Source organism: Temnothorax longispinosus, chromosome 11, assembly GCF_030848805.1.
Source record: "Temnothorax longispinosus isolate EJ_2023e chromosome 11, Tlon_JGU_v1, whole genome shotgun sequence".
NCBI lineage: Eukaryota > Metazoa > Arthropoda > Insecta > Hymenoptera > Formicidae > Temnothorax > Temnothorax longispinosus.
In genome coordinates this window covers 11,910,770-11,938,637 of record NC_092368.1, presented here as the reverse complement: position 1 = coordinate 11,938,637, position 27,868 = coordinate 11,910,770, and the positions used below count along the sequence as shown (strand labels likewise).

The 27,868-nt window shown below is 35.4% G+C and overlaps 2 protein-coding genes across 4 annotated transcripts; both read left to right on the top strand.

Moving 5' to 3' along the window:
- The first annotated feature begins 27 nt into the window (after window positions 1–27).
- Window positions 28–24,482, top strand: Rempa (intraflagellar transport protein rempA). 3 transcript variants are annotated; one of them, XM_071793405.1, is made up of 13 exons: window positions 28–406; window positions 6,071–6,243; window positions 9,567–9,814; window positions 10,035–10,353; window positions 10,815–11,031; window positions 11,217–11,798; window positions 11,877–12,165; window positions 12,371–12,500; window positions 15,737–16,228; window positions 16,320–16,606; window positions 16,688–16,964; window positions 17,074–17,978; window positions 19,756–24,482. In XM_071793405.1, exons 1-13 carry the CDS (start codon window positions 178–180, stop codon window positions 20,066–20,068), a joined length of 4,461 nt encoding a protein of 1,486 aa, XP_071649506.1. In that variant the 5' UTR covers window positions 28–177; the 3' UTR covers window positions 20,069–24,482. The 3 variants fall into 3 exon arrangements, with proteins under 3 accessions (XP_071649506.1, XP_071649508.1, XP_071649507.1); XM_071793407.1 differs by lacking the exon at window positions 6,071–6,243 and having other exon boundaries at window positions 275–406; XM_071793406.1 differs by lacking the exon at window positions 28–406 and having other exon boundaries at window positions 5,826–6,243.
- On the top strand, window positions 283–4,795 carry LOC139821971 (uncharacterized). The gene is made up of 4 exons (XM_071793440.1): window positions 283–360; window positions 1,520–1,682; window positions 2,375–2,845; window positions 3,046–4,795. Exons 3-4 carry the CDS (start codon window positions 2,540–2,542, stop codon window positions 3,193–3,195), a joined length of 456 nt encoding a protein of 151 aa, XP_071649541.1. The 5' UTR covers window positions 283–360; window positions 1,520–1,682; window positions 2,375–2,539; the 3' UTR covers window positions 3,196–4,795.
- Window positions 24,483–27,868: the final 3,386 nt, after the last annotated feature.

The window sequence follows — 27,868 nt, the reverse complement described above, 5'->3', positions numbered from 1 at the left end:
GTACGTTAATACTTTAGAAATAAAGGATATTTAACCCTAGACAGACTCACTGGGGTAATACGTTCCCCCACGCGAAATTCAAATTACGCCCCTGACTTAGGAAGGTTAGTTTTCATACCGAGACTCTAACCATAATTCAGTTTAGTGATTTAGGCTGCGGTCCACTTGACGCTACAAATGCTTCGAAGCATTCCTCTTCTCTTTTCTTTCAATGAAGAAAGAAGGAGAAGAAGAACGTTCCAAAGAATTTGTAGTGTCAAGTGGACCGCAGCCTTAGTCATCCGGCAGTCGACCTCCGTCATTCAGCGAGTGCCTTGGATCCGTGCAGCAGCTGAAAACCGAAAAAGAAAATCGTTTGGGGTAACGTATTACCCCCTTTGGCCGTTTACGTTCGACATTTACCACAGTAAAGTATATTTCAGATTTTTTGTGAAAATCGATAATGAAAAATTGTACACTTTATAGCACTCCCCGGAAAATTCTACCCCTGTTTCATATATAATTCTTTAAGATTCGGTCAATTATTTCATTTTTGCTGTTCTTGCACAGCAACTGATTAAAACTTTGTAAAGTTTTTGTGGAGTTAATTTTACTGTTTCCATATACTTTTATAACTTTTGACTACCTTTCAAATAAATAATAATCGACAGAATCTGTTTTACTTTCCATTTCTTGCGATTTTTCCCATCCGACAGTTTTTCGTCATTTCCTCTACTTCAGATGTTCAAAGAAATATGTTTTTTTTAAGAAACGAAAAAATCGCTTACATGCCCTTGAAGGTTGTCTATTCGTCTTTCAAAATCCGTTAGAAATTTTAAAATCGGTGAATTTTATGAAAAACTACAGCATTTTTTATAAAAATAGTCATTTCAGCCCAATTTTTGGTTCTTTTTTCTTGTTTTTTGAAATTTTTTTACTGTTTTTTTTTTTACTACCGCAAATTGATGACTACCGTCTTCTCTATTAAACAACAAACAAAATTATCTATTATAAAGTTTTCTAAGAACATTCTGGAAATATTATACACGCGGTACAAGTTTGGGGTAATGTATTACCCTAGTGAGTCATTCACGTATGAGAAAAATAAGTGAGTCTGTCTAGGGTTAACTATGGCATAGCGCATCAAGTTTCATATATTTCTTATGCCTAATAGAGAGCGACTTGGGGTGTATTCCGTTTAGCGCATGATGCATATATAATGCATCATTTATCCTTTTTGTTCACTAAATATCAAACAAGGATAAATGATGCATAATGCGCATTATGCATGAAACCACGGTCTTCAGTTTCATTGATAGCTGTTGTTCGTGATCATTGATACCTTTGTCTCTCAATGGTGGATGGTGGTCCGTGTCATTCTTGTAACCTACGAGTTGTCAGTTTGTAATACCATGTCGAAAGTAAAAGAACGCGACGAGCAAGAAGCTTTAAAATTGGATGAACATTTTAAGCGAACTTTGACACACGTCAGAACGTACATACTGAATCTGAGATCTATGGAAGAGGTGCATTTATGCAGGATCTGGCTCGATAAATTAAACTCGACTGTCTCGCAACGTAACTTGAGGAACGAATATCTGTTGGAACTCTCTCGACAGCTAAGAGCAGGCACGCTCGAAAGAATATTCAGAACTGAACCTTCTAGTAGCCTATTAACGCCGTTGCCATCATCTTGTCATGCGGTACGTAGCCATTATTTTCATTCTTTGCGTTCCTTCTCCAGGACACCCTGGTGAAAACAATTTTCATATTTTATATTTATGAAAAATTCTGAAAAAAATGTGCCAAATCTTTCAGATACTTTCGGAAATAATTGGATGAGAATTTTCGGAATATTTCAGTTTTGTATGGTAAAAATTCCTGATAAATTGTGCAGATTTTCTTATATTTATTTAGATTTCTGCAAAGATGTGTTAGCGAGAAAAATATGAACTATTTCATTATTATTTTGTTCAAGTTTTTCTGAGAAACTTACAATTTGTATTTTAAAAATCTGTAAAATTCTGAGAAAGTCTTGAAATCATAGAAATTCTGATTAATAATATGAAAAATTCTGAGACATTTTGCTAGGGCAGCACAAAATGTTTTACTATTTACCACATGTGAAAGCGTTTCGAAAAATGACGTAAACGCAATTGCTAATCGCTAGTGTGATACGGGCATTACTTCATGTGAAAGTGTTTCGAAAATTGTTTCAAAAAGTGCTTGATACAAATTATAATATTTTATTAAAATTTTTAATACCATAAAAAGTGTTCCACACACGCGCGCACACACACACACACATTTAAATAATTAACCGGTTTTTATTTCTACATTAAACTTTTATCGATAAATAGATATTTTATTATATTGTAATTTTTATTTTTATTAGATTTGCACTAGCTCATCTTTGAGCAAACTGTCTGATTGGGACAGAAACCATCAAAATTGTTCAAGTCGAACGTCAGACCAAAGAAATCACCTGCGAAATAAATCAAAGCTTCGTGATTCTAACTCGAGTTTGAGCGTGTACGCTGCGTGTCGTCATAATGACAATATGATAGAGAGAAATCATCTGGAGCTTTGCAAACATCGCATTGATATGTTGACTGCTACGCTCGAAAGTTTTCGAATTCAAAACGAACGATTGCGACAAGAGCTAACGACGAAATGTCAAGGGAACAGCGAGGTGGACAATGAAGCATTTCGATTACGAAGTCGCGTTAAACAGTTGACAGCTCGAGCCCAGATTCAAAGCCTTGTGTTAAAAGTTCGAATGTTCAAGAAAACCATCGCAAAGCTGAGGAAGTTGAATGACATCATAAAGCACGTTTACGAAAAGAAGTTGCAACACATTATCAGAGTACTAAAAATATATGAAGAAACTTCTCTCTTTCTAAGAAACTTTTATCGGAAATAATCCCTTCAACTCGAGTATCTCGTTGCTCCTAATTTTTTCTTAAAATATTTATTATTATTACTTTTTATTATCATTATTATTATCAATATTTTTTCAAGTTTGAGTTATATGAGACGGAACTTTTAAACTGTACGGTATTGCAGAATAAAAATCTCGAGATCAAGATTTTGCAATTGCAATTCCAAGAACAGAAGAGCAAGTTATGTTTGCTTTTATGTTCGGAGAAGCAGAACGAACAACTTGATGGGGTCTTTAGAAAAGAAGTACAAGGCGCTCCTAGCAGCCGCTCTTGAAAGTCATCGACAAGAGTATTTTATATGATATTTTTATTTGTAGTGTCCGCGCGAATTTCATTTATTTCTTGTTGTTCCCAACTTTTAATATCATAAATATAAGTCAATAAGAATTGTAAAACAAGATATTAGGAGTATTTTCATCATTTTTTGTTATCAGTGCGATATTTACATAGGAAGAATATCTTTTTCCTCCTACACATATGTATATAACAGTAGTAGTAGTAATTTTATTAGTATTAGTATAGTTAATTAGTAGTCAGTAATTATCGTTCATGATAATTAGTGCATGACTCTTTTAGAAAATAACTGCACGTGAAACCGAATTGTGCCACTTGAGGAAAGCCAATTTCGGAGTCAATAAGCCAAGATGTACGTGATGGCACGTAAAATTACATTTTACCTCACAGTGGTTTTACATTATTGTTATATGTTAATAAAACGATGCATTATTGCTTCTTTGCTCCTTTACGAAAGATGTTCGTCTTTTTATTAGCAGGTATAGATTTAAATTAGACTGGATGTTTTTAAATTATCCCTAAATGAAGTAATTAGTCCGTAAATTGCAATTCATAAGAAAAATTTGGAAATTTTACTATATATTGTAACGGCCTGACTTTAGTATCGAACGCGGACTAGCGTGCCGGATCAGGAGTTCGATGAAAGGCCCAGAGACAATAATCAATTTAGGTTGTACATGCAATGTTTATTCAGCTTACTATATACACGAAGAGAAATGTTAGCGCGGTATTCGATATAGCGCAGGGACGGGCGGAACGCGATATATACAACGAAGGGGTAGTGCGGGTGCACTCGATAACGAACGCGGTATCACAATATTCAACGGGCTCGGTATATTACAGAGACGGACTTGGTATATTACATAGATGGACGCGGTATATTATAGGTAGTGCATGTGCCCTTAGTAACGACGCGGTATTACGATACTAGACGGACTCGGTATTTTACAGGTAGTGCATGTGCACTTGCGAACGACGCGGTATTACGATAATGGACGGACTTGGCATATTACATAGACGGACTCGGTATATTACAGGTAGTGCATGTGCACTTGCGAACGACGCGATATTACGATATATTCGAACGCGTAGCGTATAGTGGAGGATTTTCGGGGCCCCGGGGCGGCGGCAGCGAGAGCCCTCGTTGCGAGGCCGAGCGTGCTCGACCCCGCGTAACCGTGCCGTCGGGGTTGATGTGATGGAGTGCGGGGACACCTGAGAGCCCTCAGTCGAGACTCGGAGCTCCGAACCTCGTTGGTGTGTCGCCCTAGGATCTGAGGATAGGTTTTCGTCCGGAATAGCGGACTGCTAGAGATCAGACGAAGTGTCTCTCTCTCCGGAGCGTCGGCTTATGTAGGCTGGATTCGGGGAGCGCGCTATTAGCGCTATTTGCTTTTTCTATCCTTGTTTTACACATGATGAGCGATAAAGACAGAATGATGCAATAGCGCTAATAGCGCGCTCCTCGAATGCAGCCATAGCGCTCGAACCTCGAACGCGGCGGGCGAACGCTATATAGGAGGGAGGCCGATCGTGGCGAGTCGTGCTGTGGTGGGGCGGCGCGACGCCGCGCGCTTGTCTCCGGTGAGGCTCGGCTCCTGTCGGCGTTCGTCGGGAGACACCGGTGCCGCGCTTGGCCGCGCTTGGCCCACACACGGTGCGTTTGAACGTATTAAAAATATAGGCGCACCGCGCCCTGGTCTTCGCCCGACTGATCCAGCGGTTGCTGGCCGCGGGAACGATGCTTAACGAACGGGGTGCATCGTTACAATATTAATAAATGTGATATCTACACGTTTGTACAAATTAAAAGTAATTGACCGTCCCGAACGTAAGATAATCGGCTATCAAAAATTGCATTTTTTCCATATGTATTGCATGCACAAAGCATACGAAAATCTCGTATTTTGAATTTTAATAATTAGAAGGAATCTTGAGAAAGTGATGAAAAATGGATAAGGCTGCGTTCGGGGAGCGCGCTATTAGCGCTATTGCATCATTCTATCTTTATCGCTCATCAAGTGTAGAACAAGGATAGAATAAGCAAATAGCGCTAATAGTGCGCTCCCCGAACGCAGCCATAGTAGAAGGGTACTTTAGGAATACTAGTAAAAAAAACCGATATTATTGACCGTTTAGAAATACAATAATAATAAATAGACCTCGATTTTCGCGATTATTTGACGTAAAAGCGACTGGAGGAGAAAAATGAAAGAATAGTCTTTTGTTTTGTGTGTGAGGGGCAGAACTATCTAAGTTTTCAGCCTGTAATCGCAAATATTCAGATGTTTTCGTTTTTATGTCGATAGAGTATAAAATTTTGGATTGTATTTGTCACGGACATAAAGCCCTTTTGCACAATGCCAGGCAACAGGCAATAGGAACAGAGAATAGAAATCAGAAAATCATGTATAAATGCAGAATAAACAGTGACACAGGCAATAGACACAGAGTTTCCGTCACATATTGGAAATTTTGTGCCTATTACCTGTTGCCAACCAATCATAGCATTCGAATTTTTTAGGTTGTAATTAACGATTTTTTTGTTATTTCCCGTTCCTATTGCCTGTTGCCTGGCATTGTGCAAGGGGCTTAACTACCTTTAATCTACGCCTAACTTAACCTGAATTGAAAATGGCCGACATGGCCGTGTCTCTGGCTCTGGCAATGGCGTTGGTCTCTATGGCAACTGATGACAACTGTCAACATAATATTTAGACAATAAATTTACTATGTGTATTACGTGTATTGTAATGTGATAAACATGGCTTTGTATTTTGACATACGGGTGCAAAATCCTGAAAGTGCCTCAATAAGCACTCTCGCCACTTGGCACAATAATTATCCTTTGTTAGCCGTTGCTGCATACTCTCAAGACAAGGGTGGCTTTGTGATCATCTATGATGATCAAGGCGAACCCGTGCAGGACGTCGAGTCACCGGGACACGCAGTAGCACAAGTCACTGTTCTCGGATGGCATCCCGAGAAAACTTGGCTGGCGGCAGGTTGGGAGAATGGAGAATTACGAGTTAGTATTATAATTAGATATATGTTTGGTATCACATATACAATATATATATGTTACGAGAAATATGATAAATTGGGAATTATGCATAATGGCCGGGGAATATACATAACTCCCAATTTGTTCGGTCAAAATGATTAATAGAGAAGAATTAATCAAATTTTCCGGTCATTATGCATATTTCCCAATGCTAAATGGTCATTTTGATAAATCACCTTATTTGAGTTGATTTTCCCGGCAATGTTAAGCCCCTTGCACAATAGGCGATAGCGATGCGAGGTGCTACATGGGTTTACAACTTTCCACGCGTGAAAAGTCCACGCATGTATTTTGAAGGCACACTATAGTTGCTTTCCATTTACATCAAAACTCAGATAATTCTCACTTGTGACGTCGTTCTATCCTTTTTAGGAATTAATAAATAATAAAGACAGAATGACATCACAAGTGAGAATTATCTGAGTTTTGATGTAAATGGAAAGCAACATATGTGTCTAGTTTAATAATAGTGGAGTCCCCCGCAGGGGGGCGGAATCTACTGCCTCCACGCATACACTTATATATATATATATATATATATATATATATATATATATATATATATATATATGATATATATATGATATATATGATAAAAAGTTTTTCAAAAGGAAGGAAACTATAAAATTAAGTACAGAAAAAACAAAAGTGTTGGTATTTAATAGTAAAGGTAAAAAAGGCAGGATGGCATAGAAATGGGACAATAAAATAATTAAAGAAGTAGAAAATTTCAAATATTTGGGATTCACGTTTAATAGGAAAGAACTGAATAGGAAAGGAAGGATCGCTGCAAATAGGGTTTGGGGTTTAGGAGAGAGATATTATGCAAAGATGATTTTAGTAGGAGATGGACGCTTTTTAAGTACCTAGTGAAAAGTGTAATGGAATATAGTGCAGAGATATGGGGGTGGAGTGAAAAAAGGAGTTGGAAAAAGTCATGATGGATTATGTAAGATGGGTGTTTAGACTAGATTTTTGTACACCGAGGTATGTAATATTAAGGGAACTAGGATTAGAGAAATTAAAATTAAGTTGGGGTATGAGAGCCATGAGGTACGAGGAAAGAAGCAGAGAGAAAAAAGACGGAAGTTTAGTAAAGGCATGTTGGGAGGAAAAAGACATAATAGCTAAAAAGAAAAAGGATTTTTATAATTTGGAACGAGAAAGATTTTATAATAACAATGGTTGGAGCTCAGAAGTAATAATAAAAGAATTAGATGATGAAGGTAAAAATACTGAAGGCTTAGTAAGAATAAGGGAACAGGACGTTCAAGGGTAAATAATAAACAGTAAAATAGCAGAGGCAAGGTATAATACAAGGTATAAAGAGATAGAGGTGAGAAACAAAACACCCAGTTATTTATTAAAAGAAAACTTGGATAAAGTAAAAACAGGAGATGAGATTAGAGCGATGGTAAAATTAAGGTGCGGCCATTTAGAGGATACAAATAAATATTGGCTAGACGAAGAAGATACGAAGTGTAGATTCTGTAAGATAGGTAGGAACAACTTAGATCATTATATAAGCGAGTGCAATATCACAAGTTTGTGGTTTGAGAGTTTAGGTAGGAATAACAGAGAAAGATTAGAGAATATATGCGATGACAAATTTAGAATGGAAAAAGGAAAGGTGTTAAACAGATTATGGAAAAGGAGAGATGAATGCTATAAAAAAGATAGGATAAAGGAAAAAAAAATGAGGAAGGGAAGAGGGAAATTGGAAAGGAGCGTGAGTAGGAGTAGTAATGGAAACAGCTTTAATATAACGGTTGTAAATAACGAGGCATTGCGGCTTGTAGGTAAAGAAGAAAGATGGATGATGTGTGGATGGATGTGTGTTTAAGTAAGAAATGTAAAACAAGTCCTTTCTTGGCGTATAGCTGAAATAAAGACGTGTGTATATATATATATATATATATATATATATATATATATATATGGGGCATTCTTTCTCAAAATAGCCACCCCTCTGCACATTTTATTTTTGAAGATAAAATGCTTTGCGAGATCTCAAAATTTCCGTCGAAAACTCAATTTTTGGATGCCGTATGGCGATTTTCATTTACATTCAAGGGTGGGGCAGTATAATCAAAATATCGCTCAAACCACCCTAAAAAATAGGAAAGTATACAAATAACATCTAAAATCTTAGCAATTTCTATCAAATTCGATGCAACTTTGAAACAAAATGGTTTATGACATCCAATTAAATAGTTTTCAGACGTTACCACCCATTATAATCAAAATCAACCTTTCAAAATCACCCCTGAATCATCATTTCGACAAATTGACAATTATTCTAAAACAAATAGAGTAAAAAAATTTAAATAGAGTTCATGGGCCGTGCAATTCTTTCAGAATATAATCAAATTCACCCCCATAAGAATCATAACCAATCAATAAAAATCATTCCCTACACATCATTTAGACAACTGGGCAATTATTCACAGGCAATTAAACATAAAACTTTTTTATTAAGTCTACAGGCCATAGAATTTTACCAGAATGTATTTTGATTAAATTCACACCCATGATGATCAAAATCAGCCCTTAAAAATTATCCCCTAAAAATCATATCAACAACTTTGGAATTCTTTTTAGACAATAAGTCATGTTATATTTTTTTTTTACTAAGATTTAGACATTCTGGAATTCTTGCAGAATATATCCCGAATAAATTCACCTCCAAGCCAATGAAATACAACCCTAATGAATCAACCCTTAACTATTATGCTGGAAAATTTGTAATTATTCTTATACTACTTAACTACAAATTGTATTTATGGTAACTGAAGGCCATAAAATTCTATCAGAATATTTTGATCCAATTCAACCTCATGATGATCGTAACAAACCCTCAAAAATCATCCCCTAATCAACATTTCTAAAACCTGACAGATATGTATTGCCTGTGGTCACCATAAATATAATTCTAAGTCACATGGTACAAGAATTGACACCTATATGTATAATGAATAAGTACCATTGGGGCGGCAGTGTGGTCTAGTGGTAGAGCGCCAGACTCGTAATCTGAGGAACCAGGTTCGAGTCCACTAGAGCCATGAAGCATGGAATGTTTTTCCGATAGCTGCGCCCCTCCGTGCAAGATAGGCTCTTGTGCGGAGAAAACTGGGCTCCGTCTTTCGGAAAGAGACGTTAAGCCGTTGGTCCAAATGGTTAAAATGAGAGGAGAAGGATAGTATTGGTAGTAGATTGCGAACCCTGCGGGGATATGCAATAAATTACGAATTTTACAGGACTAAGTACCATTGAATTATTATTATCAGGTATGGCCAGGGGACACTGGTATTCAGGAATTCAACATAGTAGTAACCCCTCATCGAGAGTCTATCACGATTTTGCAGTGGAGTCAGTACGGTGGCCGCTTAATATCTGCAGATACTGGCGGATCTATAGTTGGTTGGAAGATAGATTCCAGGGGGCAGCTCTTTATGGTGTTTCATCACGAGCTAAAGGAATCTTTTACCCAAATTGCATTTAGGACAGTCCCGCCAAAACTAGCTGTTGATATTAGGTACAATAATATATTACATACTTAAGCGAATAAGTCAAAAGCAGATTAAATTGCAACAAAGCAGCTTGTATTTTCATAATAATTTCACAATTATTACAAGCTAGTATGGTGAAACATATCGAATCTCAAAGAGGCTATTCCAAGTAAAACTTGCAGATGAACATTTGATGGTATTCCTGATTGTTTTTGAATATCTGATGGGGCAATTTGTCATTTGCAGTGGTTTGGCAAAGGCGGCAGTGGCTGGTGATGAGAGAGCTTTGGACTTGTTCAGTTCCTGGCGTCCGAGAACTGCTGCACCAACGGCAGTTTCGTCACAGCGGGATAACCATACGTTCTACATCGGTACTGTAAACGGCATCATATATTTTGTTGATGCTCAAGGACAGTGCAAGGAAGTTCTTAGTACTAATGGTGCAGCATTGCACTGCCTATTGTATCATCAGACCAGAGATTCTATCATTGTTATGACAGAGGGATTGAACATCGGGCACTTTCAAGCAGATTCGATTAGCGGAGAACTCACCGAGCTGACAAAGGTTTATGCCGTTGTGTTTTATCACTGTCATATCTACACATTATTTCTACTTCAAATTAAAGAACGTACTATATTCAAATTTTACAACAATGATCAATATCGTTGATTATTTATTGTATTTCTTATCGTCGGTTCTTGAGAGGTTCAATATTCAGAGAAAAAAGAGATTCTTATTCATAAAGTATATAATAATTCGAATGGTAGGTAGTTATCCGTTATCCGTTATCGAGAAAAAAATGTAAAAAATAACGTTGATTGTTGTAGAATTTGAATATGTGACAAAAGTCTTTAATTCTGTGTAGAAATAATATCATAATAACCAATGTAATAGTAATAACAATAAGTATCATAGATAAATATAGACCTTCTATTTAATTGAGACAGATTAAATCTAATTGTCATGATTATATAACAACAATATATACGTACTATGTCATATTGCTATCCAATGTATCGTTTCAGGTAAAATTAAGTGGCAGAAGCGATGCATCGCGAATCACCGGTACCATGTGCTGGATTAGCGGAAACACGTTGGCTGTACTTACGGGAGAGCTTGCCGTACGATGCTGGGATCTTCACACCGGCGATACGTACGTTCTGTCGCCTCCAGATTCATCCAATGGAAATGTCGCAACTCCTCAGGAAATGTGCACTAGCTTGGCATTTTGCAAGGGCAATGGTAAAAAACACCAATGTATTTTTAAAATTATAAGCAAAATTTATCTTATATCAAGTGTGTGGACTAGCGTCTCTTATTAAAATTTATTAATATTTTAATTTTACGACGTTTTAATTGTTGCCGTTACTTCTACCGAGGTAAATTTGAGGACAACAAACTAAATAATAATGTTCCGCGGTTCTCAGACACCTTGGCCGCTGGCTCCAATTTGGGTACGATCTATTTGTGGAAGCGAAAATGTGTGCCCGACTGCGATGAGAATGCCTGGCCGAGTGTTCCGGAGTTCTGCGCGATTCACGGCACGGTGAAGCAGCTGGCGTGGGGTGTCGGTTTATCACGAAATTCCCTTCTGGCTGTTAACTGTATCACTAACGTGTTCATCCTGCATCAGCAACCGATGTGCGCCGTGTACAACGACGGTGTTTGTGCAAGCCAGCTCACCCCGACGCAGATTCTGCTCGAGATGGATAACCAGACATATACACTAAAGACGGAGATTCAGGTGCAGGTCGTCGCTGTGTCACGGGAATACATCGTCGTCTCCTCCAGTAGACAAATCGTCGTCAACAGTATCAACAAAGGTGCCAATCTTAGCACGAGTGTGTTGGCAACCTTCAACTGTGACACAGAAAAGATGTTGATCTACGAGCACACGTTGATCGTGTTGACTCCAACGATTATTCAGCTGCGATCTATAGAAGGCTCTGTTATTCAGACACTTCCCACTTTACCAGAGGAGGGCGAACCGATCACGATGGAATTGACAGGTAAAAGGCTCTAACGATAAGGTATCTCTATTGCTCGCCTATCCCTATTATAAATGTTACATTCGAAATTCTTTGTAGGACATTATTTAACTGTAGCGTCTTTGAATGGCATTTTGAAGATTTGGAATCTAGGCAAACACGAAGCTAAGTTACATACCCGCGCCATGGCAACGTACGAAGCGATTAGCGATTTCGCCGAGATCATTGAGGCCAAATGTAATTCGGATTGCCATTGCGTCTCGATCACTGTTGCTATGGCAAATCTCATGCCTAGTTCGGTTCTATATATCTGGGACATCGAGAGCGATCAGATCCACGAATTCGACTTCGGAGAGTCAGACGACATCGTTGACGATGACTTCATGTTGTGAGTAAAGAAGCTGAGAAAATTCAACGTAACTGCGAATCGAATCTCAGATCAGAATTAATTGTACTTTCCATTAATCGATTGTGTATGTATCCCTAATACACATACGTTTATCTATATAAAGGCAATTGCATATTCCATTAATGCAGCATTAGCGCACAATGTAATATGCAAGAGTAATAACATTTCGGTACGTTACTTTTAGAGCTGCCCAATGCAAAGGAAGGTTGGTCACAGCGCACTGCTGGGATGTGGAGGATCCCAGGCTACTGATATGTCGAGCTCAACAATTGGAGAACCGTGATTCTAAGAGCTTCAATAAAGACAATAATCGAGTAATGTCTGCTAATTTGTCTACAGTTGAATCTTGGATTAAATATCTATACACCTGTGTTAGAGCTAAATCCCCTATTATTTTTTAATAGCAGAAGCTTCCGCAACTTAACGCTTTGATCTGTATTGAACTATAACAATATCTGATTGAAACAAACTACAGTTATGATATGACTTAAGCTGCAAACGAGAATGTCAGTATAAAGCCAGTATTAAAGTAAAAATATCTTGTTTTGGTTCCTCATAGAGGAAGCTATGTTTTCGTGAATTTCGTATATGAACCTTTGATTGCGTATAAAGTTGGGTCTAATCAACCAAATTTAAATGATTTATATATAAAATAGGGGTAGAAGAAACCAATGAAGAGATTGGTTTTTGAGTTTTTGATGCCAATATGTTCACAGTGTTCTAAAATGTCGAAATATCGCATTAAAATCGCATGTCCGTATGTGTGTATGTGCAGATTTGATGTCCGTGATTGCTCTAACTTCCGTAAATATTGAGATATCGGGCTGTTTTTTTTTTTTAATCGATAGAGTATCATTCAAGGAAGGTTGGTATTGAATTTGGCGATGATCGGTAAAAGGGTTCTTTTTTAAAAAAATTTTGAATTTTTTTAGAAATGTCCGTGGTTGCTCTAACTTCCGCAAATTTGGAGATATCGATCTATTTCTAATTTTATTATATTTTTTAGTCTTTTCTATCCCTATTTCATATATAATTTTTTAAGATTTGGTTGATTAGACCCAGCTTTATACACGATCAAAGATCCATAATTTTGATCGCATATAAAGCTAAGTCTAATCAACCGAATTTAAAAGAATTATATATGAAATAGGGGTAGAAAAGACCAAAGTAAAAATTGTTTTTTGAGTTTTCGATGCCATTGGTTGATTAGACACAGCTTTATACGCGATCAAAGGTCCATAATTTTGATCGCATATAAAGCTAAGTCTAATCAACCGAATTTAAAAGAATTATATATGAAATAGGGGTAGAAAAGACCGAAGTAAAAATTGTTTTTTGAGTTTTCGACGCCAATGTGTTGCTTATGTTCAAAAACGTCGAATTTAAATTTTTTGAGGATCGGTTTTGAGGATTGGCTATCCATCAAATAACTTAGGGTAGATTGAGGCGAATCGGATTAATATAAGTTGTAAGACAATTTTCGTTAGTATTTTATTTTAAACGAGCAATTTTATCGTGCTAATTAGTAATCCGATTTGCCTCGATCTACCCTATACATTTTTTAGACAGAAATCGGTAACCCTTTCACTAATCTTCGCCAAATTCGAGACAACCTCCCTTTAATGATACCTTATATATAAGATTACGTGTATGATGCACTTTTTAGGCAAAAATTGGTAACCCCTTCACCGATCATTGCCAAATTCAACACCAATCTATCTTTAATGATACTCTATCCATAAAAAAAAGTGTGCAAGTAGAAACTTGCACATTGCTTCCTCATAGTTTTTAAGTGTGCAAGTAGAAACTTGCACATTGCTTCCTTATAGTTTTTAAGTGTGCAAGTAGAAACCTGCATTGCTTCCTCTATGAGGAAGCCAAATTAATAAATATCTATAACTGATAATTATGCATACAAAAACAGGCTTCCTCATAGAGGAAGCAATGTGCAGGTTTCTACTTGTTTTAGTGTAGGGTTTTTACACCTTTTTTTTATCAATAAACACCATAAATTTTAACTTTTACATTTTGTTTTCATTCTCTTAGATAATTAAAAATAGCGGCTTATTTCTAACTGAAAATAACCTAAACACAAGTATGTTGAATCTTTGAAACGATAACTATCACTTCTTAAGATTTTTATAAAATAAAATAGATTATAAACTATATTTCAAGTGTTATTTAAATGTATTTTCTTTTATATGATACATTTTAAAATATTTTCCACATAATCTCTCATTATATTGATAGTAATCAATGCCGCTTAATTATGCTGTTTACATTGTGCCGCTCAATTATGTTTACAATTGTTTTTACATTGCCAAATAATGTTTTGCTTATATTTTTATCTATGACAACTACATGCAAAATAGCTGTAGCTAATAGTGTATGTCGATAAGATTAATATTCTTACATCTCAACAGCTGTGTGTCATCGGTAGTCTACAAAGTGTTTTCTCCTTTTGCACTGTAACGGGATTCTGTAACTCCTTAAGGAGGTTTTACGTATAGTTATATGTAGTAGGTACAATTTTGTTTTCTTGATTAGCTAGTTTCAGAAACGATTCATAAATAACATGTTATCATTGACAGAAAAAGTGTAAAAATCGCAATTTTGTCTCATTTTTGTACTTGATATTGTTTAAATAAATTATTTTAAAAAATTGAAAAAATATATATATATATATATATATATATATATATATATATATAAAGAGAAAAAGTTAAAAAACCGTAATTGCAATTCTCGATGTCATAGAAGTGTACCATCAAAATTTCATTCATTTTTACTGTATAGGAGAAGAGATACATAATATAATATTTACATAGGGAGTATGTTTATATATATACAAATTTTGTAACTTTTAAAGCGAACATCTCAGAAATGGGTCAGACAATCATTCGCAAATTTAACACGGGTTTTTGGGATATATAAGATTGGGATATATACAATCTCTGTAAATTTTAGCTTCATCCTTCTATTTTGACATAAGCGATATACATCCTTAACGACAGTTTTGGTATCGTTGCGCAGGTATTATGTATGGCAAAAAAGCTGCGCAACGATACCGAAACTATCGTTAAGGAGTTACAGAATCCCACCTCTGATCTCTCAATACTTTACACACGCGTAAAATAAAAGTAACTAGTAAAGTTATGGATGTGATTGTACGATACTTTTATTCTATCTATTAAAATACTATTAAAATATGAATGGATACAAAGAAAAAATTGAAGATACGTAGAGTGTTTGATTCTGATATGAATAAAGATTAATTAAAGGAGATTTGATTATATATACATATCATATATATAATGCGGAATATTAAAATATTTTTAAAACAATATTAATAATTTTTTGTTAATAAGGATACATTGATTTTTCTTTAATAGAAAATTTACTTTTTACTCTTATGTATTTGTATACGACTGATTATGAATTATAAAATTTTAGGCCTAAAAAGATACGGATAAAATTAATACATTGATTATACACTGATTGATTCTACGGCGATTATATTTAATAAATCACGGTATCCTTTTTTTTGCAGACTGCTCAGAACTCCGTAGTGTTGGTATCGTTATTCGCGACATCGGATCATGGTATCGTCATACAGGACGTAAAGCCGATTGTTGATGAGAATTGTCGATTGCTAGGTGTACACTCACCGCACATCGTTATTCTAAATTCTGAAAAGAGTCTGGATAGAAGCAGCAAGATTATGCGATTATTAATGAGAGACTTTGAGGAACTAGGGGAGTGTGATTCCATTACCAGGAAAGCGGTGATGGACTTTAGTTATCATATTAGCGTGGCGAACATGGAAGAGGCCTTTAAAGCCATTAAATCTATAAAGAATGAGGCCGTCTGGAAGAGTCTGGCCAAAATGTGCGTGAAAACGAAGCAGTTGAACATGGCTCTCCTTTGTCTGGGTCATATGAAGCAGGCCAATGCCGCGCGGGCCTTACGTGAAGCTATGCAAGACGATACTTTAAGCTTGGAAGCGCAAGTAGGAATTTTAGCCGTCGAGCTTGGTCTGCATGTAAGTTTTTAAATACATAAGCGTGTATGTAACGAGTGCTGCTGAACATATCCGAAATATCATATTGATTGTATGACGCTCTAAACTGCAGACCGATGCTGAACGTCTGTTTCGAGAAGCAAAACGTTTGGATCTACTAGGACGGCTGTACGAGGCGCGGAATAAGTTCAAGGAGGCGATCGAATTGGCTAGTAACGAAAATAAAATTCGCGAAAAAACGAGCTACTATAATTACGCTCACGCGTTGGAACAACAAGGGAAAGTGGCGGAGGCTATTGATATGTACACGAAAGCCGATTGCCATCGATTTGAAGTGCCCAGAATGCTCTTGACGAGGCCTCGAGAGTTACTCACGTACCTGAATAATTCCGAAGAACCGTAAGTGATTTAGCGGTATTAATTGCATGTGTCGATTAGAGAGTAATTAGTTGCAATGCAATTAGATTGATATTGTCACAGGGAGATTAAAAATTGGCATGCCCAGTACACCGAGTCGACTGGCGACATGGAGACCGCTCTACATCTTTACGAACAAGCAAAAGATACTTTGTCGATGACGAGGCTGCTCTGTTACTTCGATAGAGAGGATGAAGTGTGCGAGCTGGTGACTAGAACAAATCACGCCGCGGCGGCGTACCATCTTGCTGCGCATTACGAATCGAAGAATAATGTGGTACAAGCAATTCATTTCTACACTGTTGCTAAAGCCTATACCAATGCGATACGGCTGTGCAAGGTGAGGCATTCGATTGTATTAAAAATTGTTCGCTTGTAACGCCTTATTTATCCCATTTTGATTTGCTTGACAAGAGTTAGCGAGTCTTTTCGATATTTATTATTTGTAGGAGCATGACATGCTGGAAGAACTGTGGCCACTAGCTATCCTGGCGTCACGGCACTCACAGATAGACGTCGCCAAGTTTTACGAGGACAATGATCAACCGGATCGCGCGGTACTGCTGTACCATAAAGCTGGTCTTTTGCATAAAGCTTTGGACGTTGCGTTTAGAACCCGACAATACAGCGCGTTGCAACTGATTATCATGGATGTGAACGCGGATTCTGATCCGGCATTGATCCACAAGTGCGCGGACTATTTCATGCAGAATGACCAGATCGACAAGGCGGTAGATCTGCTCGCGACCGGCAGAGATTATATGGCGGCTTTGGATCTGATCCAGCAGCATAACGTCGTGTTGAGCGAAGAGCTCGCGGAGAAATTGACGATTGAAAAAGAGAGCAATAACACCACGGAGCGCGAGCATACGAGGATTTCCACGCTTGAGAAAATCGCAGAGATCGCTTTCGATCAGGGGAACTACCATCTAGCGACTAAAAAATTCACGCAGGCTGGCAACAAGCTACGCGCCATGAAGGCGTTGCTCAAGTCCGGCGACACCGAAAAGATCTGTTTTTTCGCGCAAGTCTCGAGGAACCGCGAGATCTATATCATGGCAGGCAATTATTTGCAGTCTCTGGATTGGCAAAATCAACCGGAAATTCTGAAGAACATAATCAATTTTTACTCCAAGGGCAAGGCCATGGATCTGTTGGCGAATTTTTATGTGGCATGCGCGCAGGTGGAGATCGACGAGTTTCAGAATTATGAGAAAGCGTTGGACGCTCTGAATCAAGCGAACAGGTGTCTGTCCAAGGTGGTAACACCGCGAGATCCGAATGTTCACAATCGGGCGGTGGAGCTGGTGAATAATAGAATGTCGGCGATTAAACGCTACTTGGATATTAAAAGGTAAATCCAAGAGGCCGGTTCTAAATTTGCAATAAGTAACATTGACAGCGTGAAAGTATTTGCGAGGAATTAAATAGTAGATAAATAAAAGAAAGTTTGATATAGCCATGAATAAAGATAAAAAAAGTCTTGATTTGGTCCAAAGTATTAAACTGCTTGATCGTGTTTACCTTTTTATCCTCGGAAGATTATACTGACAAGGGGTCGCCAAATGCTAAATTCTGAATTTAACGAAACTTTATATAGATAAAATAAATAGATAAATTTAGAAATTATTAGTTAGAGCCGAAAAAGTTTTAAAGCGTGAAATCATTAACATAATGGTGTGACCGGAGCTTTTGCGGACGGACCTTATTTTTCGGGAAAAAAAGAGAAGCTTGAAATCATTCCTTATAGGTAGAGAAATTTTTGTTGCATATTATTTTTTATTGCATATTCTTGTAGCCCTTGTAGAGATGTTTTTAAAACACTATAATGAAGTTTTTTTTTTCGTTAAAAATTTCCTGCGATTTTTTAAATTTTATCACATTTTTAATATAAAATATGAAACATCTCATATAAAGTATTCACTTTTCGATGACTTTACCAAAATACTTTTATACGTAGAATAATGAAAGGAGTTGAATAATAATTGTTATTTTTACATTTGCAATTTTACATTTGTAAAATTGAATACATCTACAAAATGCAAATCTAATTTTTATAAAATAATTTGTATTTTTTGCAACAATCGATTTCTTTCGTTATTCTTCGTATAAAAGGATGAAGGTAAAGTCATCAAAAAGTGAATACTTTACGAGATATTTTATATTTTAAATTAAAAAAAATATGATAAAATTTGAAATATTTTAGGAAATTCTTAACAAAAGAAAGTTTTATTACAGTGTTTTGAAAATGTCTCGACAAGGATGACAAGATTATGCAATAAAAAATAGGAGTCCAATTTATAAAAAATTCAACGTGACGCTGACTTGACCTTATAACGACGCATAGAACTGATAAGAAGCCTATTCGTTTTTGCTGCACTTCTGAACTAGCGTAATAAGTTAAAATGAAAGAAAATATATTTATTTTATTCTAACTTATTGCACTAGTTCAGAAGTGCAGCGAAAACGAACAGGCCTAAGGTCAATAAATAGATCTTTTTAAATTTTTGTCTAAAACGTTTTTCCATATTTTCCATATTTTTCGAGATATCTGATTGTTCTGGGACTTTTGGGACACCTAATATGTATATTTATGTTTGTTACAATCAAAATTTGACACTTTGCGAGGTTTCCTTGATGTAGATCAAATAATTTGAATTTTTTTATAGTCATGCTAATCTCCAAGCTGTAAATATTTATTTGTTTAATAAGTAAATAGCGACTGATATGTGTGACATAAATTAAAGAAATATGAATATTTTCGATTATTGAGCGGGATCGAAAGTATCTGCAAGAAATTTACTGTAAAAAAATTTATTTTTCTGATTTTGTTCAAATATTAGAGATCACTTTTTAATATTCATATTATATTTATACTTGAGATTATCTAGATAGTTCCATATTTTTATACAGTCAATTTTTATATATTCGTTAAAAAAATAAAGATTGAAATGTTTTATTCTATCATGGATATGTCGTATCTTTAGCACGTCTTACGCGTTTACGGATCTTGACTATCTTTATTTATACAATGGAAGTTTCTATAAATTTTATTTTTACGTTAATCGCATTTTTATTGTATATGAACGTATTTTGTATATTTTCGAACGTTTTTTTTTCTCGTTAAACAGATTGTTCGACAGAGGTGAGACGGAGACGGCAATGCAGCAAGTTCGTCATCTGCTGGATTCTCAAGGATCCAATCTAGAACAATCGGTTCGTCGTGGCGATCTGTTCGCAACGATCACACAGCATTACGCTAATATAGGAGACACTGAGAAAGCTTGGGCGACCATCGAAGAACTGAAACGTCTAGTGCCAGGAATCAATTTGACTTACTACTTTAACATAAATCTTCTAGAAGCATTGGGCTATAAGATGAAGGTACAGCGACAGGATAGTTCCGATAAGGATAATGGAATCGAAGAGCTCCTGGGAGAATAAAAATCTTCATTAATCCAGGAATAGGTGTCTAATTTTTTCTTACGTAAACGATCATCCGGGGTGTTTTTACTCTCCAATTAAAAGTCACTATATTATCCAGTAAGTATAAAACTCCCCATCTTTCGACAACATTGGCAATTTTAGCATAGATTTGCTAAAATATTGCAACAGATCTAATATCATCTGTGACTACGTTTACATGACGGCTTGTAATCCGATTTAATAATTACCGTATACTATCCGATCCAAAATGTCTTCATAGTGATCATTTAGATATGAGCTTTTTCGATATTTAAACTACAACTTTTAGAGCCATTCTACAATACATTCGCAAACGATGGCAACTGTTAGTTGAAAAGCGTTATTTCTGATTGCCGATTGCCAGTTGCTGTCGCTAAAAAAGTTAAAAGTTCGCCAACTCTCTTTTAATAACCGCAACTGACAAGCGCAACCAGAAATAACACTTTTCAACTAGCAGTTGTAGAATGGCCCTTAGTATAAGGGTAGGTAGTCCAACAATGAACCATGTAAATTTCAGAGGCTTATATCTTTCTCAATTATTGAGTTGGAGATCTGTGTTTTTGCATATAGTTCATGAATTTAAGGTAGCTGTCTCGTCAGGGCATGTATTAGATAAAGTTTTCGATTTCGGTTTTTATATCAAATTATATGATCAGCTTTGCAGTCGATTTTTTCTGTGGCTCCTTACCGACTATTTACTCTAGAAAATCGATCTCAAAAATCACAAATTTTGCATTACTTCATACAGAAAAGAAGGCTCTATCACGGTTTCAATCACATATTTTCGTATTTTTCGATTAGACGAAGTGAGAAAAAAACATTGCTTTTTGTACATTAGATTTCGAAGAATCCGATGCAACCATAAAATATATAGGTTACCGGAGATTTCGCTGCTAATTTTTTAGTTTATTTTAGTGAAAATGCGGTAATCGAGCAGACATTTTTTGGTCGAGGTGAGGTTGGGAAGACTTGGCAACGCCGCTGGCTAATCACTGTAGTTGCAGGTTATGGGGCTCGTCTTTCTTAGCCGAATTGGATAGTGATTGACACCTCTGTCATGCGTTTTGAAACCCTTTCTCAGTAATTGTCAAAATTCAATCGAAAAGGAGATGTAACCTCACTTGTAACCTTTCTCGACGACTCGCATGATCAGCTGATCAAAACGGAGTCAAATGAGAAAAATCACATAATTTGGAAAAAGTAACATACTTTGTCACATATGAAATTTTACACCATAAATCATGAAATTATTTTTCCCTTAGCAAAAATTGCCTGAAATATATTTCTGAACGTGAAAACCTACAAACAGTCACATGACTAGCACGTAGCGAGACAGCTACCTTAATTGGCTACGTGTGTAAGATGACTTGTAAGTTATTTTTAAAGTTTAGTCACAATTTCGATTTTTTTTAAAACAATGTCAAATGGTTTATTGTGTGCAGGGGTGTGTACATACACAATGAACCTAGCCATTTTTAACAATGAACCACATGTTTTATATTGTGAATCGTTAGTGCTATGTTAGTTTTACTATGTTTTAAAATGTTTATTTAGGGAAGAGATAATTATGATAAGTTAGAATAGTTTATGATTTTAAGTTAAAGCTAACTTAATTATATATGTTATGTTTTTATTATTTGAAGTTTACAGTCAAAATTATTATTTTTAATCAGACTTTTTCTCACTTAGATTGTTCCCTGGTAACATTTCCATTGCAATTCTGCTGTAAGACTGCACGAAAAGTCGTGCATTAACTTTCGGGCAGATCATGCGTTTTCTATTTCCAACTTTGACTATTTTTCTGTTGGCAGAAACTTGCGCTCGTCGTAGTGCAACAGAATTGTGGAAGATATGTGTATGCATTTACATATAACAGAATAGTGCAAGAAATGCGGCAGATGCTTGCGCAAATCGCAGTGCAACATAATCGCGCCAGATTTGTAGCATCGCCTACTGCTACCCATACAGCACAAAATATTTGTTAGGAAGATTAAAATAATTTACAAAAATATTTTTTATATTTATAGCACCGCAGTGGTGTTGGGTAAGCCTTACGTTGCATTGCTGGCGAAGATATTGTCGCGAATGTTATGATTTTGCTTCGCCGGAGGCCTGCTTCTGCTTATATTAGATCCCAACTGAAATTTACTTACGAGTTAGTTTTACCATTATGCGCCGCCTAGCGGCATCGTTGCAAACTAGCACATACAGCAGAATTCAACAAGAATTACGACAGATGCTTGCGTAAGAAGTAGAGCAGCAGAAATACAAATGATTTTGGCAGAATATATACCGTACATCTGATTTATCAAACATTTTTCGAAATTCGTAACGCCAAAATGGACCGTATAGGCGTATAGCCTACATCTTACAGCACGAAACTATAACAGTTTCACAATCTCCAGTTAACTTACAGTAATTATTTCTATAAATATTTATATAACATATATATTAAAAACAACTTTAATAATATTGATGATAATTATTTACACTTTATTTCAAAATACTTACTATAATCTTTTAGATACTTTTATTTTCCGGACATTATATAATATTTACAAAATATTCAACGTATATATTTTCAAAATATTTAAATCTTTTTTATAAATATTTTAAAAATATTTTGTGCTGTCTGGGAGTTTAGCGCGCTCGGCTGTTCTTTTTCTGACGGGCAGATGCTTGCACGCTTTTTTCGCATTTCTGTCACTCGGATCTGTACGGCAAAAACAACAATTTAAGCGACATTATACACTTGTAAAATTTTGCTGCAAATATGTTTCAAGAGTCTAGCACACTTGACTGCTCTTTTTCTCACGGGCAGATGCTTGCACGTTCTTTTCGCGTTTCTGCCGGTCGGATCTGTACGGCAAAAACAACAATTTAACCGACATACACTTGTGAAATTTTGCTGCAAATATGTTTCAAGCGTTTAGCACACTCGACTGCTCTTTTTCTCACGGGCAGATGCTTGCACGTTCTTTTCATGTTTCTGCCGGTCGGATCTGTACTCAAAACTCTGCTGCAAAAAGCAGTCAAGTGTGCGTGAAGAGTCTAACGCGATTTGCTGTTATTTTTCTGTTGGGCAGATACTTCCATATTGTTTTCACATTTCTGCTGCATGTTTACTTTTAAACAAATAGTATAAAATTTCACAGTAGCTTCTTACAGCAAACTACTGCAATAGTACCAGTAAGTACTCATTAAACACAGATATTACACTTCTGTCGCAATTTTTGACTGTTTTCTTACGCACTTCTTCGGGACGTATCTGAACTATCAGACTGTGTTACCAGGGTTATTTATTAGTAGCAACTAGTCAGTTTAATAAGACTTATACTTATAATACAAATAACTATTTATACAGTAAAAAACAAAATGATTCATTATTGTAAACCATATAACATTTTTTACGATAATCTCCAAAAAATACGGTAAAATATAATGCACAGAAGAAAGTTACTTACAGAATTATAAAGCCAAATATACATGTTTGGCGCTCACTTGTATATAGCTGATAAGTTTGTTTAGTTCGTTTCGTTTAGTATAGGTAGTCATTAGTTTAGCCACGTTTGTATTAACATTCGCTGTATATAGTAATCATAGGTACCTATCCGTATTCCATGCCGACAAACCAATATTTACGGTGACTCGCGCGAAACGTCGGCGGATCGCGATCAATAGCGTATCGATATTCGCGCGACTCACCCGACTCGTGCTGCCCGCCCGCGGGTGGCATCCCCAATCATTTCGAGGGATATGATACTCGCTCGCGCTGTATGTACATACGAGCGCGAACGGCAGGTGCCGCCGAGCTTACGCCGAGTTTACGTGAATTTACGTCTACGTCTACGACAGACGTAAGCGCTCACGTCTCCTTCTCTGCCATCCAGCCTTTTATGCTTACGCATTATGCGTTGCGCAGAAGTGTGTGCTCCCCGCTTTAAGGTCGATCCAGATCATGTAATTTTTCACAAAACCTTTCACTTTTCACTTTTCGCTCAGTCTCATTCCACGTGAACTTTTTCATGAACAAAAATGCGATTATATATAGCTAAATGCGTGAAAAGTGAAATCACTAAATGCGAATTAGGTACAGTCCCACAAAATGCAATTCTATTTTGTTGGTTCTAAACGTAAGAGCCAATCAGAATTTTGTTTTAATTTTGTTCCGTTTTTTCTTGTGCATGGGACCACAGATTAATAGACAGATAGCCAAAGGTCCGGGTTGAGACGAGACCAGCATTTCTCACTGGTTTCAGCGCCATACCGTGTAGCGGCCAATGCAGTAACTACGTTCTTGATAAAGCAGGTCATTTTCGGACGAAGTCGCTGTAACTCTTATAACTACAGTTTCGTTATCATTGTTATATTATCGCTGTGCAGATATAATATATATATGATAAAAAAGCTGCGCAACGACAATATAATGATAACGAATTGTTGTTAATAGTTGTAGAATCAGAGCACTGATCCCTAAGCCGAGAACTCCGCGTGACGTGTTAGACAAGTTATATTTTGCAATCAAAATTAAGTATGTTAATTAATTGTTAGGACTTTCAGCCCTTAAAAGAAATTTGTTATGTCAATTGTAGTTAAAAAGATATTGATGATTAACATAGAGTCTATTGCATGAAAGTTGCGACTTACGCATAGACGATTAATTAAGAAACTATGAAATTTTTTGTTATTCAAATTTAAGAGTTTTTTAGGTTGCTAAATATTAATCTGATGTTAAATTCAGTTGATAAATTAAAAATGTCGGAGCCATATAGCGGCCGGATGTCAAAAGTAAAAATTGTATCATTTTTATTTTTAATATTCGCTATTTTTAATTAACTTTGCCATCCGATTAATATTGCGATTAATATTAAAAAAAAACCCTTAACTTCAAATACATAATTAAAAAATAATTCATAAATTCTGAATGGTATATGTATTATAGTTGCAACTTCTTGACGCAATAGGATTCTGTGTTAATCTCGGCGTTAATAATCATGCATCAATTATATATTTTTAATCATAAATGACATGAGAAATTTCTTTTAAGAACAAATAAAGGATAAATATTTTAATTCGCGATGCTTCTTTAATAAACTTATTCAATTAATTATATTTATTATTTATACCGTCGTGTAGGAAAGTTTCATGTTTGTATATTAATTAAAATTTCAAAAATAAACTTTTATATATTTTTCCTGATAATTTCATAAAATTAATATTTTCATCAAATTAAACTGCCAAATACGGTCAGGCTGAATTTTGTTCACCTATATAGTAACAATTTTTCGTGTGAATTTTAAAAGTATATTCTTTCGCTTCGTCAATTACACGCGCCGTACTTTCAATCTTGAAACGCAGTCTGAAACTGAAACGTACAATCACATAATTAAATTGATATAATCAATTTAACAATACCGATACTATACCCATCTCCACACACACTGCAAAGAATGTTACGGAAATATTTTTAATTTATAGTTTATAAAATTATTGACTATAATTTTTATTTTTCTTTAAATTTTAATTAATATCTAATATTTTAAATTTTAGTTTATAAAATTAATTTTTATTTTATTATTAATTTCTTAAATTTTAATTTATTAATTTAATCAAGAAATATATTTTTCACATATCGACTGACATCTTTCGGGAGGTCGTATCTTACACAATTCGAGATCGATTTTACACAATTTTCGATTTTTCTGCTTAAGGTGATCCTAAAGCCGTGATCCTAGCCGGTTTTTTTCAGTTTTTTTCTTAGCACTAATCTTTTAATTGGCTTTATAGAAATGCAAAATTCTTGTCTAGAATTAAAGTACGCATCAAAATCTAGGTCATGGTGGTCGAATTTATATGTGGTGGTCGTCACGTATAACAAAAAATATTTTTTTTTTCGTTTTCGATATAAATTCGACCACCATGACCTAGATTTTGATGCGTACTTTAATTCTAGACAAGAATTTTGCATTTCTATAAAGCCAATTAAAAGATTAGTGCTAAGAAAAAAACTGAAAAAAACCGGCTAGGATCACGGCTTTAGGATCACCTTAAGGACGTTCTCCGGCTCCAGTCGTGCTCAACTTGTATTCGTGCTTAAAAAGATGTTTATATGTATACAAAATATTATATAATAACATCTATAAAAAGTAAGAAGTTAACTTCACGCGTAAGAACTCATGCGGCGTTGCCAAGTAACTGACGCCTCTTCTCTTCTATCATTCTGAACCGAGCGAAAAATTCATCAAATCGCGTGCAATTATTTATTCTATTTTTATAGAGCATCATATACTAATTTTTCAAAAACATTTAGAGAAAACTTTTTTCACAATTTATTATAATGTCTCTTATTTTACAATAGTTCGGAATAGGAATTACATGTTAAAAGTTGAAATTTTGAAACTCAGTATCTCGATGTTTATTAAATAATACCGCAAGAGGTATTGAAATTTGTACTATCGCATAAAGCACATCTAAATTAACGTATATTCACAGTTTTAAAAAAATCTAGAAAAAATCAATTTTCCGGAGAACGACTTAAACGCTCGGTCAGGCAACCCCGAAGCTAAGTGTCTACATCCTATCTTAAAATAGATTAACAAAAATGAATTATAGTTGTCGAAATTTTCTCGTATTTTCTCGTATTTTTAGATACGACAAATTTGCATTTCAAAATTATAATCAAATAAACAAGATACGACATATTTATTTTTAAATGGACAATAATAAATGTTATTTAAAAATAAATATGTCGTATCTTGTTCATTTGATTACAATTTTGAAGTGCGTCGTATCTATAAAAATTGCGTTTTTGCGTTTGTTTCCCACGAATAATATCAAATTAAACAATAAAGATGTATTTTAATTCCAAATCACTATACTTTTGAACAGTAAAGCGATGATCGAACTATCTTGTTTGTTGCTTATCAACGAAACAAAAATATACGAATCCTGTCAAGTGACAGTTTTTGAGATACGATCTCCTGAAAGATATCAGTCGATATACGATAGAAACAATAAAAAATATGAACAGGAAACTAGATTTTGTCATCGTTGAAATGGAATTCGAACTTGTGAAGATCTATAAACGATAAAACATTTATGTTATTGAGTTATTGATTATTTTTACTGCCCAATCTATTGTAAGTATATGCAAAAGTTAAGTAAAAAAGCAAAAAAATTTTGTAATGCGTTAAACATATTTTAATGTACGTTGCTTTTTAGTATTATATTAAGTGTTATTTGCAATTGGGAACAAAGTTCTTTGGAAGTTTTAAACATCATCGCAGGTGATGACGGTGATGACCATTACATGATTTATCGGGAAGATAAGTATAGGAAGATTTTTCAACTTTAAAATATTTATTGTTTTATAATAAAACATTACATTTACATTCTCTCACTTTATGAGATTTTACATTATTTTATATCACGTTTCACTTTATTGATAATTGGATTTGCCACAAAGAACCCTGTCTATTTTAGAACCCTCGCGTCTATAACAACGAGACTTTGCTAAAATAAAAATTATTGTTAGAGGATCAGAATATTCTACAATCAATTATTTTGAATATCCCTGACTCACATCCAGAAACTTGCAATTAGCTGGATCAGTATAGTAACAAATTTATTTGTATAAAGTACTTCAATTGATATATTCAAGTAGTTTATTATCCGTCATCACAGGGAGATGCCTAGGACGTCGAAAAATCGAATGAAACAAAGCCATTTCGTACATTTTTCTAATTTTTCAAAGAGTGTATCTCTGATTGGTATTAACTT

Excerpts from the sequence above, each read along its gene's own strand:
- LOC139821971 (XM_071793440.1), top strand. The coding sequence starts at position 2,540 with ATGATAGAGAGAAATCATCTGGAGCTTTGCAAACATCGCATTGATATG. Across the intron at positions 2,846-3,045 it reads AGTTGCAACACATTATCAGA|AATAAAAATCTCGAGATCAA; the intron begins GTACTAAAAATA and ends ACGGTATTGCAG.
- Rempa (XM_071793405.1), top strand. The coding sequence starts at position 178 with ATGCTTCGAAGCATTCCTCTTCTCTTTTCTTTCAATGAAGAAAGAAGG. Across the intron at positions 407-6,070 it reads TACGTTCGACATTTACCACA|CCGTTGCTGCATACTCTCAA; the intron begins GTAAAGTATATT and ends ATCCTTTGTTAG. Across the intron at positions 16,607-16,687 it reads CTGAATAATTCCGAAGAACC|GGAGATTAAAAATTGGCATG; the intron begins GTAAGTGATTTA and ends ATATTGTCACAG.